The sequence below is a fragment of the Odocoileus virginianus genome, chromosome 20 (genome assembly GCF_023699985.2).
Source record: "Odocoileus virginianus isolate 20LAN1187 ecotype Illinois chromosome 20, Ovbor_1.2, whole genome shotgun sequence".
Lineage (NCBI taxonomy): Eukaryota > Metazoa > Chordata > Mammalia > Artiodactyla > Cervidae > Odocoileus > Odocoileus virginianus.
In genome coordinates, this window is record NC_069693.1 from 45,290,968 (window position 1) to 45,302,933 (window position 11,966).

General features: G+C 58.1%; 1 protein-coding gene across 1 annotated transcript; it reads right to left on the minus strand.

Moving 5' to 3' along the window:
- Positions 1-1,561: 1,561 nt before the first annotated feature.
- On the minus strand, positions 1,562-9,969 carry TUBB3 (tubulin beta 3 class III). Its single transcript, XM_020885288.2, has 4 exons — positions 9,834-9,969; positions 4,308-4,416; positions 3,712-3,822; positions 1,562-2,962 (listed from the first exon to the last, which is right to left on the minus strand). The coding sequence occupies exons 1-4, from the start codon at positions 9,888-9,890 to the stop codon at positions 1,887-1,889; spliced, it is 1,353 nt and encodes a 450-aa protein (XP_020740947.2). The 5' UTR covers positions 9,891-9,969; the 3' UTR covers positions 1,562-1,886.
- Between the last annotated feature and the right edge of the window lie 1,997 nt (positions 9,970-11,966).

The window sequence follows — 11,966 nt, forward strand, 5'->3', positions numbered from 1 at the left end:
CTGCTCCACCATGCCCATGCTGTGAGGGTGAGGAGTGAGCCTATGACTGAGGAACAGGAGAGAACTAAATGGCCTCTCATCAGAAAGGGGGCTGGAGCCTCAAGGGGTCGGGCTGAGGGACTAGGCAGGGGGAGGGGAGGGAGGGCTGGAGGAAGGACGAAGCGAGGACTCTCCCCCACAAGGGCTGGAGTGGGTGTGGTCCAGGGGAGAAGGCGGGGTGGCCCCGGTAGGCCAGCTTCATCTATGTGACCTGAGCCAGGACAAAGTTCTCACCGTGCAGGGGCTCAGGAGGGATGTGTGACTGCGGCCGTCTGAGCAGAGAGGAGAGACACTCGGCCCGGCCCGGCCCGCCGCTGTGCTACCTGCCGACTGGCAGTTGCTCCTCTGAGTCCCCCTTCTCGCCAGGGAAACTGGTGGCCTCAGTGTGAAGGTTAAACAACCCTCAGGACAGACCCCACAAGACCGTGGACCCAGAGCCCAGAGTGAGCACCGGGATATCGGGAGCCCGGGGCACACTTGTCAATGCTCGGTGGGTGACTCAACCCTCTGGGGATCACAGACAGCCTGGAGAATCTGGGCTGTGGACACCCTTCCCCCCAATGGCGTGGAGGCCGCAGCCTTGTGAAGGTGGGATCAGAGGGCCCCACACAGGCTCCAGGGTTGAAAGCTGGCAGCCTCCAGGGCCAGCAGTGCAGTGAACTTCAAGCCGCCCAGCACGGAGCAGGTGCCCAGAGCATCCGCTCCTGCCTGAGCCCGGGATGCAGACCCTCTTAGGGCTTCTGTTCCCCAGTCCAGATCAGCCCCTTTGGCCTCTCTTTGCTCAGGTACCCACCCAGGAGGGGGGCATGCAGGGGTGTCCTGGCTTCTAGGGGTGGGGTATGAGGAGGCCCAGGGCACCAGGGTTGAGGCTCATCCACCTCTGTGCATGCTCACCTGGGCCCCAGGCAGACAGCAACTCTGGGTTCCACTTCTCTCTCTGTAGGAGGAGGGGGCAGCCAGATTTGCCCCTATCTGTGGGACCCTGGGTGCCCTGAAGCAGTGGAAATGATCTCCAGAAGGCATATGGGGCCAGAACTTCACTCCCAGCACCCCTGCACCCAGGTGCGGTGGCCACAACTTGCTGACCCAACCAGCCCTTCCCCGGGGTTCAAGCCCCCACCATCCGACACACCACATTTTCTGGAGGAATCCTCAAGCTCCTCACTTCCTCACACTTGTTTGGGTCCCGCCGCCTGCCTCTAACATCTGGCACACAGATAAGCCAGAGGAAAGTTCTCCAGCATGAGTCACCCTGAGGGCTTGTCCTGAGCTGCCTGAGAGCCCGCCTAGGGTTTGAGGATGAGGCTCCTCCAGGCATGGCCGCCTCCCCCGACACCACCGCCAGCAGCTCCCCTGCCATGAGCAGCACCTTGAGACACCTGCAGTTTCCAAGCACAGGCCCGTCTCAACCCCTCCCACTTGTCACTTGTCCTGCCTCCATCAGGCCTCCCCATCTACCCTCCTTACCTCTCCTGGCCCCATCTTTCTCAAAAAAGAGGAAAACTGCAGCACCAGGCATGGGTATCTGACAGCAATAAATTTATTAAATATCCCCCTCCAAATATAAACAGAAACCAGTAAAAAAAAAAAAAAAACAAAAAAACATCAGGCCTGGAGCTAACAATAAAGCAGAGACAGGAAACGGATTTGACCTAAGGCGGAAGATAGCTGAGAGAACTCACGCAGGGCAGGGGTGTTGTAAATACTGGAGGACAAACACTTGGGAGCCCCAGGGTGACATGACTGAACCTTGTGGGGGTGAGATCGGGGGTGTGTCAGTGGCTACATGGCTCGGGGGACAGACCACTTGGTCCTGGCCGCAGCCGCGTCCCACCCCTTCAGCTGCTTCACTTGGGGCCCTGGGCCTCGGATTCCTCCTCATCGTCTTCGTACATCTCGCCCTCCTCCTCAGCCGTGGCGTCCTGGTACTGCTGGTACTCAGACACCAGGTCGTTCATGTTGCTCTCGGCCTCGGTGAACTCCATCTCGTCCATGCCCTCGCCCGTGTACCAGTGCAGGAAGGCCTTGCGCCGGAACATGGCTGTGAACTGCTCCGAGATGCGCTTGAACAGCTCCTGGATGGCTGTGCTGTTGCCGATGAAGGTGGAGGACATCTTCAGCCCGCGAGGCGGGATGTCACACACGGCCACCTTCACATTGTTGGGGATCCACTCCACGAAGTAGCTGCTGTTCTTGCTCTGGATGGCCAGCATCTGCTCGTCCACCTCCTTCATGGACATGCGCCCTCGGAAGACGGTGGCCACGGTCAGGTAGCGGCCGTGGCGTGGGTCACAGGCCGCCATCATGTTCTTGGCATCGAACATCTGCTGGGTGAGCTCGGGGACGGTCAGGGCCCGGTACTGCTGGCTGCCGCGGGCAGTGAGTGGGGCGAAGCCAGGCATGAAGAAGTGCAGGCGTGGGAAGGGCACCATGTTCACGGCCAGCTTGCGCAGGTCGGCATTGAGCTGGCCCGGGAAGCGCAGGGAGGTGGTGACCCCACTCATGGTGGCCGATACCAGGTGGTTGAGGTCCCCGTAGGTGGGTGTGGCCAGCTTGAGGGTGCGGAAGCAGATGTCATACAGCGCCTCGTTATCGATGCAGTAGGTCTCGTCCGTGTTCTCCACCAGCTGGTGGATGGACAGCGTGGCGTTGTAGGGCTCCACCACCGTGTCCGACACCTTGGGCGAGGGCACCACGCTGAAGGTGTTCATGATGCGGTCGGGGTACTCCTCGCGGACCTTGCTGATGAGCAGTGTGCCCATGCCTGAGCCTGTGCCGCCACCCAGGGAGTGGGTCAGCTGGAAGCCCTGCAGGCAGTCGCAGTTTTCGCACTCCTTCCGCACCACATCCAGGACCGAGTCCACCAGCTCGGCACCCTCCGTGTAATGGCCCTTGGCCCAGTTGTTGCCAGCCCCACTCTGACCTGCGGTGGGGAGGGCAGGGGGGATACAGATGGGGTCACAGCTCCAGCACTGGCCTGAACAGCCCACCCCAGACAGCAGCCGAGGAGGCAGCTCGGTGCCTGCTTGCCCTCCATGAAGTGGGGGCATGCAACTCTCATGTCCATGGCTCTTCATGCCAGCCACATCGTGTGTTGGGGATGTCACCCCCGGCACCTAGAGCTGTGGGGTCTGGACACAGACACAGCTTCTGGAGCTTCTGCCTCTGCTTTGCCATAGGGGACCTCCTAGCGGAACTGGTCCACCCAGCCCTCCGGTCCACCCACCCTCTAGCCCACTGTGTTGGAAGGCTAAGCTACAACCCTGAGTGCCTCGCAGCCCAGGGTCGGGATGAGGGTCATGCCCATGCATCAGGTGCTGAGCTGTAGGAGGTGAAGTGGGGTGAGGCCCTCCTCCTGTCACCGTCATGGGCATGAGGACTGGCGACCCCTGACCACAGCGACGCAGTGTGCTCATGAGCTGGTGTGCTCTGGAGACCCCTTCCAGCTCTCTGACATCCTGTAAGCTCTGTTGCACACACCGTGCTGCCTGAAATCACAAATGTCTGTTTCCTGCACAGAACCCTTTCTCTGGGACTCTTTCACTGCAAATTGGTGAGCTCAGTGATGCTCTGCAGCATTGTGGGCAGAGGTGACTCTGCCCTCGTTTCTGTTGACCTGGGTTTGCTGGTGGTGGGGTCCACCATGAGAAAGCGGGGACAGGGGAAACTTACCAAAGATGAAGTTGTCAGGCCTGAAGAGGTGCCCAAAGGCCCCAGACCGGACGCTGTCCATGGTTCCAGGCTCGAGGTCCACCAGGATGGCCCGAGGCACATATTTGTGTGCTGAGAGGAGAGGAGTGGGTTACATGGGTCACAGAAGCTAGGCACCCCTTCTGCCTCCTAAATCCTGCCCTGGCCTGCCAGCCTCGTGCTCTCACCTAAGAGCTTAGACTCTAGGATCAGAGAGGCAGGGACCACATGTGACAAGGTCATGGGTGACACCTGGACATGGGCAGGTGTCTCTGAGGGCACCATTTCACACCAGCTTCTGAATGGCCCCTGCCTGACCTCTCCAGATAACCCCTGCTCTGGACCCTCCATGGGCCTCCTGAAGGGTCTTTGGGACCCTGCCCAGCCCTGGTCATTCCCCTATGTGTGTCTCATGGCCATTAAACACACTTGCATCTCACATGGGTGACTAGGATTCCTTGTTTTATTCTGTGAGTCTCTGGTTACACTTACCAGCCAAGGGAAGGAAGGCAGGGATGCTGGAACCCAGCAGTCAAGGCCCCCACCCCATCCCCACCCAGTCAAGGAGGGGAACTCACAAGAGGCCTCGTTGTAGTAGACACTGATGCGCTCCAGCTGCAGGTCCGAGTCACCCACATAATTGCCACTGGGGTCTATCCCATGTTCATCACTGATGACCTCCCAGAACTGCAGGGAAAGGAAGGGCCAGTTGGTGGTCATGACCCCCGGCAAGGCCTGCCCTCTGGTAGCCTCAAGGCCCTGGTACAAAATGAGGGGTGTGGACCCAAAGCCTGCTCTAGTCCCTTTGAGTGACTTTGAAAAAGAGCCCCAAGTTCTGTCATCAAGAGAACTGTCATAATAAAAAATACGCATGTCCATGGAGACCAGAGCCCTCAGGGTGGATCAGTGCTCAACTGACACAGACCTGGACCCCAGACCCAGCTCTGCACTTGCTGAGAGGGGCCTTGAAAGTTCACTTCATGAGGGGTTAGTAACAAACACCCACCTGGGGTATTTTTTTTTTTATTTCCCTCTTTTCAGATGAGAAAGTTGAGACCCAGGAAGGTAAGTAATGGAGACCAAGCCTAGGATATGCAAACACCGCAGTGTCAAGCATAGGCCATCCAGTGCCAGGGCCTGGAAGCAGCCCACAGCAGCAGCCTCAGCCCCCAGGGGCCCTGCATGGGGAGTGACTCACCTGGGCTAACCCAGCCTGTCTGAGCTGAGATGCCGCAGCCCCAGTTTCAAGGGCTCACTCACCGCACTGCAATCTGCCCTGTTTGCCCTGGGCAGAACCCACAGAGCTTCTCTCAGGACTAAGACAGGACAGGGTCTCGCTTGCAAGCTGGACCACCCCTTTCCAGAGTGACCTTGGCCAAACCCTGAAGCTTCTGTGTCTCAGGGCCTTGGGCCTGAAGGCCTAAAAGCCTGAAGATGAAGTCTGAGTGCTGTGAGAATAAATCCAGTTACTCTGTGGATGGGGAGTGCTATATGGGGTTTGTTGTTGTTTAGTCACTCATCATATCTGACTCTCTGTGACCTCATGGACTGTAGCCTGCCAGACTCCTCCATCTACGGGATTCTCTAAGCAAGAATACTGGAGGGGTTTGCCATTTCCTTCTAGAACCAGGGGATCTTCCCAACCCAGGGATTGAACCCAGGTCTCGGCATTGCAGGCAGATTCTTTATCCAGTGAGCCACAAGGGAAGTCCAGTTCTGGTTGGGAGGAGAGGATTTACCCTGCATATTCTTTGGTGATTTTTAGTTTTTATCATGTGCACATGTTAACTTCTCAAAAGAAAAGAAAAAGATTAGTTAAAATTTTTTAAACTTTTTTTTTTTTTTAATTTTAGGGACCTCCCTGGTGGTCCAGTGGCTAATATTCTGCACTCCCAATGAAGGAGCCCAGGGTTTGATCCCTAGTCAGGGAATTCAAATCCTACATGCCACAACTAAGATTTGGCTGTGCCAGCACAGCCAAATAGAAAAATATATTAAAAATTAAAAGACTTTAAAAATTTAAAACCCAAAAAGTATGAAGAGTAATTATTATCAAATGCACAGAGGAATCTTGGCAGTTCACCCAGAGAGACTGTTGGCAAAGGTCAGTTCTCAGCTGGTCTTTGTGATTTGTGTCACTGATAAGTCTTCTTCTTTCTCCCTGCATTAGATATGTGTTAATGCTGTAATTAGAGGTGTCACTGAGGCTTTTGGGGCCTGATCAGAGCTTTCAATCATTGCTTGGCTTCAGGACCTTGGCCCCATAGCCCTGGAACATCCACAACCTCTGTAGAGAAGGAATGAGCCTGAGATGGCATGTGAGGGGATGACAGAGAGTGACTCAGTCACCCAGCCACCAATACATCTATGAAGAGTTCTCTGGAACTCAAGTACAGAATGCATAGGCTTCCAGAAGGCAACAGACCAGAGTGCCACCTCTCAGGACCTCCATTTTCTCATCTGTAAAGTAGACATGATGACAGTACTCACTTCAAGTGGTCAACTCAAGGCCTGACAAATAAAAGCTTTCAGCAAATGTTGGTCTCACCAAGTTAAAAGTCCTTAGGTTGTTATTTAAATTTGTCAAGCCTTATTCACTGATAAGGACTTCACTGGTGGCTCCCAGTAAAGAATCTGCCTGCAATGCAGGAGGCCAATGTTCAATCCCTAGGTTGGGAAGATCCCCTGGAGAAAGGAATGGCAACCCACTACAGTATCCTTGCCTGGAGAATTCCATGGACAGAGGAGACTACTGAGCTACAGTCCATTGGGTCACGAATAGTCAGGCAGGACTGAGCGACCAACGCACATTCACTGATAAATAAAATAAAAAGTACTTTAAAAAATCAATATATTTTGGAATATTGTGGCACAATAAAAGATCATCCCTGGTATGAGCAGATCTCCAAGGCACATCCTTGGGGGGAAAGGCACATGGCAAAGAGATTCAGGGTAAAAACGGGCACCTCACAACAGATGCTGTAATTCTTACCCATAGGTGCACATACACAGAAAATGGATTAGAATAAGGGAAAAAAACTTGCTCCACCCAGAAGAGGGGGACCACCAGGGGGAGGTGCTTAAACAGGCACTTTAGCCTTCTGTGCAATGCTTCGACTTCTTAGAAAGGACATATGTTAATAATAGCTTTTGTAGTTAAAACAAATATAAATTGCAATTTAAAATATTACTAATAAAAGCTTAGCAGAATATATTACATGTATTATACAACATTAATAAACAACAAAATACTATATTATAAATTAAATAATGATTATGATCATCACCAGAGATGAGAAGTGGCGCATGGACCCCAGGGTCCAGGCCAGGCTCCTATTTCACACGCACAATTGTAGCTCCCGCGGCGCTGTCCGTGGTGCTGACGGTCGCCGCGCCCATACCTGGGGCGGGGACGCAGAGGGCGCACACAGATGAGCCCAAAGCAAGCTGAGTGTGCGCTGTAGAAGGAGGGCTTAAGCCCCTCTAGGACTCCACGCCCTTCCCCACCCGGCGCACAGCAGCAGGGGTCATGTGGGGGTGGGGTCCGAAACCAGAAACTCCCTCCTCCCATTGGCTTTCAGGGCCAGGGCCGTCTCTCCGAGGCCCCGCCCAGCGGCCAAGGAGGGGGGGCAGACAAAGGCTCCGGGACCGCCCTACCCCCTAGGGGAGGAGGGTGGGGTTCCCTGGCTCCTCGCCCCTTGGTGGGGGCTGGGGGCTCCCCGCCCATCCTGATGTGCCTACACAGGCCTGGATTCACACCCGTGCCCTGCCGGGAGGGCAGCACCCTGTCTCACCGCAACCTCGAGAGGCGCAGTGCGGGACGCACCCGGCACAGTGCCCAACACTGGTCACTGTCATAAATGCTGTTGCAGTCTCTCCTAGCCCTGATCGCCCAGACTTACCCTCCTCCCTCCATAACCCCTTCCATCCCGACCTCACCCGCAGCCAGGACCCTTCCCATAGCAGGCAGCCTGCCCCCAAGTAGGGTAACAGCCTACCCGTAACAGTCAGACAGCACCCTGCCCCGCCCCCACCAGTCAGCGGCCGCTGGCAACTGGCAGGAAAAGTTTGGTCTCCCTCCGCCAAGAGCCCACACCTATGTGGGAGTAGGAAACGGCCAGACCCTGTCCAGAGGCCGCTGTTGAGCGCCTGTGCAGGCAAATGGCCCTGCCGGGTTTTGAGCCCTTCCAGCCTGGTTGTGGTCCTCCAAGGCAGGGGGGCCAGAAGGAAACCACTTGACTGCCTCCTTTGCGCACTGCTTCCCCTCCTCCCAAATCCACTTCTCTTTTGTACTGTTATAAAGCATCAGATACTACTTTTAAAAACAAACAAGAGTTAAGGAAATTAACCTCAAACGAATAAGAAGTAATGAGGAAAACTCAAAGGACACGGAACTTAAAGCAGGAAAAAAATCTCTGCAGAGAACACTGCCCAGCACTCAGGCAGCTGCCCCTGTCCCCCTGACCACCCCTACCCCACCCCACCCCGCCCTTTGGGGCTGCAGCTGGGCATGAAGCTGCCTTTGCCCAATCGGTGCCCGTGCAGCCTCAGAAGGAAACAGAGCAACCCCACAAACACTACCCCAGGCTTACCATGGAACTAGGGTTGCCCTCCCTACCATCAGCGACCCCTGACCCTCAGAGGAGCAGATGCTCAGGGCAGGCCTGGCCCCTGTGGCCACAGTAATGAGTCTTTGGCCCCTCCTGCCCGGCCAGGGCATCTGTCAGTGACAGCCCCCAGAGGCCTGATTTAATTTGAGGCCTTGGTCCCCCAGGCCTCCCCTCCCCCACCTCCCTTCCTCGGACAGGCACAGCTGTCTCCTCAGTGATTAGGGTGTCTCCCCACCATGCCCTCCCCCCATATGAGGCGCCACCACCCTAGAGCCCAAGTTGCAATTTACATGTCAGCCACGTGGCTGCCCCAGCCCTGTTGTAATTAGCTTTTTGTTCTTGCCTGGTTTCCATGGCAACAGCCTCCTGAGGAAGGTTTTCCTGGTCCCTTCCCTTCCAGGACCTGTCTCCTCCCACTTTCTCCTTGGGGAGCCTGCTCCACACCATCCCCGCTGGGCCCCTGGCCTTGGTGCTGACAAAGGGCAGCAGGCCCCACCCACCCAGCCTGAGTCTAGTGCTGGGTGGGCACCTGCAGGGACCGAGAGCCGGAGGGCGGAGAGGCTCTTTCTCCACTTGCTGTGTGACCTTGGGCAAGGAACAGCGTCTCTGGACCTAGGGATACGACACCTGCCTCCAGGGTTGGGGGCGGGGGCGGGGAGTGGGGGAGGTACGTGGCCTGCGCGCCTCAATCCAGACATCTGTGAGGGGGGCTAACAATGGAGGGGAGGGGCCTAGCGGGGAAGCAGCTCTGGACCGCGCCCTCCAGCCCGGCTTTGTTCCCACCGACCCCTAGACCTGCCGTCTCTAAGTGGGGTTGGGGGAGGGGTGGCCCGGGCGGTGCTACGCCGAGGGAGAGTCCAGTCCTGGAGCAAGGTCATTCTGAGTCCGGGCACAGTTCCTTCCCCAACAAAAGAACAGGGTGGGGCCAGGGAGCTGAGGGTTGTCAAAGCTAGCTGGGGAAATGGGGGCGGCTCTGAACGTTCGGGGGACATCAAGCTCTTGGCGTGGGAGGGCAGAGGGAATCGTTATGGCTTTTGGGGGAGCCCCACCCGAGCTTGTCCACCCCACCCATCTCGCCGGAGGCCGAGTTGCGACCCCAGAGAAGAGGGCCACGCCCAGCCAGCGCCGTCCAATTGCACCTGCAGCGGCGGGGGGTTAGAGAGTGCGGAGCCGCTGACCTGCGCTGTGCCTCCAGCAGGCCCGAGGTAACCCGGGCGGGGCAGCGGAAGGGCCGGGGTGGGAGTGGCAGAGGGGCGACCCGGCGTCCCGGCCGCCCGCCGGCATTGGGGGGGTGGGGTGGGGTGCGCGATCCCATCCGTTTCTCCTAAGTTTCGCAGTGGTGATCCGGGCTTGGGGTGCCGCTGTGCGCACACAACGCCTCCCCGCTGCTTCCCTCCCCCAGGACCCGCTCGCGCTGGGGACGCGGGAGGCGCGCTGGGGACGCGGGACACGCGCCCAGTGCGGGGACCGGCACACGGGGCCGCGCAGCCTCACCTTGGCCCCGATCTGGTTGCCGCACTGGCCGGCCTGGATGTGCACGATCTCCCTCATGCTCGGTGCTATGGCGGGCGGCTGCGAGACGCGAGCGGACCGGCTGCAGCTGGCTGCGGAGGCTCTGCCGCCCCCGCCGCCCGCTCTTATAGGCGGGGCCCCGCCCGCCTCGCCCGGCCCGGCGTCATCTCGCGCGGCCAATCCCGGGGCGCCGCCGAAGACTGCGGCACCGGCTGCAGCAAGCATCCGCGCCGCGCATCCCCGCTCGACCGCGTGCTGCGGCGGCGCCGCCTTCCTCCGCCACCGGGTCTCCGGGCTCCGCGCAACCGGAAGGCGGGGCTGGTGAGATCCTGGGAGGACAATAGAAGTCCCCCTTGGCCCTTGGCCCCCGCCCCGCCTGCCCTCTGCTCCCCTCCCCAGCGAGAGCCTCACCCCTCGGCGCAGCAGGGAGGGTCTTTCTTGTGTACACCTGATTAGGGACCAACCCCATGTTCCCACACAGGAAGGCCAGAAGGGACGCCCCCCAGCACCCCTCCTTTGTCGAGAAGGGGCAGACCAGGTACTCTGAGCTTTGCCCGCAGCCTTTGATGGTGGGGGAGGCAGGCAAGGCTGCAGCGGGCACTAGATTCTCTCCAGAAGAAAGCAAGCTGGGGCAAGGCTCCTAGACATCTGAGTCAGAAGGGCGGTGGCTGCAGGAGTTGGCGATGGGCTCCTATGGCAGTTCTGTCACTGCTCATCTCTGCAGTGGGGCGCCACCTGCCCCTGCTGCCCCAGGGCACTGCCAGGACATTCCAGGTGGACCTAGCACGATTGGGTGCTTTGTACCCCTGCCAGACACGCCCCTGGATGTAGCTGCTGCTGGATGTAGCTGAGCACTGGTGTCCCGGATTGTCATAAGGACACAAACAAGCCAGACAAAGAACTATCAGCCTGGGGGGTGGTGTCTGTCTGACTCCTTGCTGTCACTCGTACCCCTGGAGTCTTGGTCCAAATGAGGCTAAGGAAATTCAGTGGGTGGGGAGAAGCTCTGTAGGGGGTTGGTGTTTGCAGACAGGAGAGGTCACTGTCAGAAAAGAAGACTCACTGTACACACCCTGGTCGACACCACCAGTCTCCTGAGGTCAGAGGGTAGAGTGAAACCACCTACAAGAAAGCCCTATCTTACATTTTGGCGACAAAAGCCTCCGGAAGGGTCTCAGCCACAGCATGAAGCCTGTTCCCATGTGCTCATACTGCTTGGGGGTGGCCCTCTTTCCCCTCATGAAGCTCTCCAACTTGGCAAGTCTGGAAAGGGTCTTTTGTTCTCAAGAGATGCCCCTCCCCCACAACGTGTCTCTGATGTGGTTTCCTGTGGTTGGTTTCCAGCTGTCTGGGGCCCCTCCCTGTCCCCGTTCAGGGGGTCCTTTTCCCTGGAAGGAAGAAGCTTTGCACCCTCTCGAACAGGACCCATCACCCACCTGCCACCCTGCAGGATGGCTCCCAGCTAGGACCGCTCCCCCTCCATCCCTAGAGGAATTGAGGCTGGCTTGAGGCTGACTCATCGTCCATCTCCCAGCAAAGGCCGGCCCTGCCGGGAACCGGCTCCCAGCCCCGAGGCCAACAATCAGGTGGCGCTGCTGGGGTGGGGGACTGGCCAGGGGGCAGCAGGGCTGGCTGGTACCCCTGCTTTTCATCCACAAGCCTGTCCCAGCAAGAGAGTAGGGCATATGCTCTGTCCGTGGAGGAATGGGGTGGGGGGGGCAGAGGGAGGACACAACCCTCACCCCTGGGGTTTGGACATCCCTGTAGCCCCTGGAGAGCCACACCCTATTCTGGGCAGCTTGTCTCAGACCTCCCAGGGCTGGTGGGGCACTGACCTTTCTCCCAGCAGGATGGAACTTAAGAGCAGACCCCAGCCTCCAGGCCACCCTGCAGCAGATAAGGAGGCTGAGAGAGGGCCATGTTCTAGCCAGAGTCACACACGGGTCACCATGGTCCTGCCTCTGTTGCAGCTGAGGGCAGCCGGGCAGTGCCAGGGTCTTGTCACAATGGAGGTGACTTGGGATGGGGGACCTCTGGCGTGGGGTGTGCACCACAGACAGAATGCAAAGACACAGGATGGAGTGGGTGTGACTGGGGTCTCCTCACCCTCCCCCA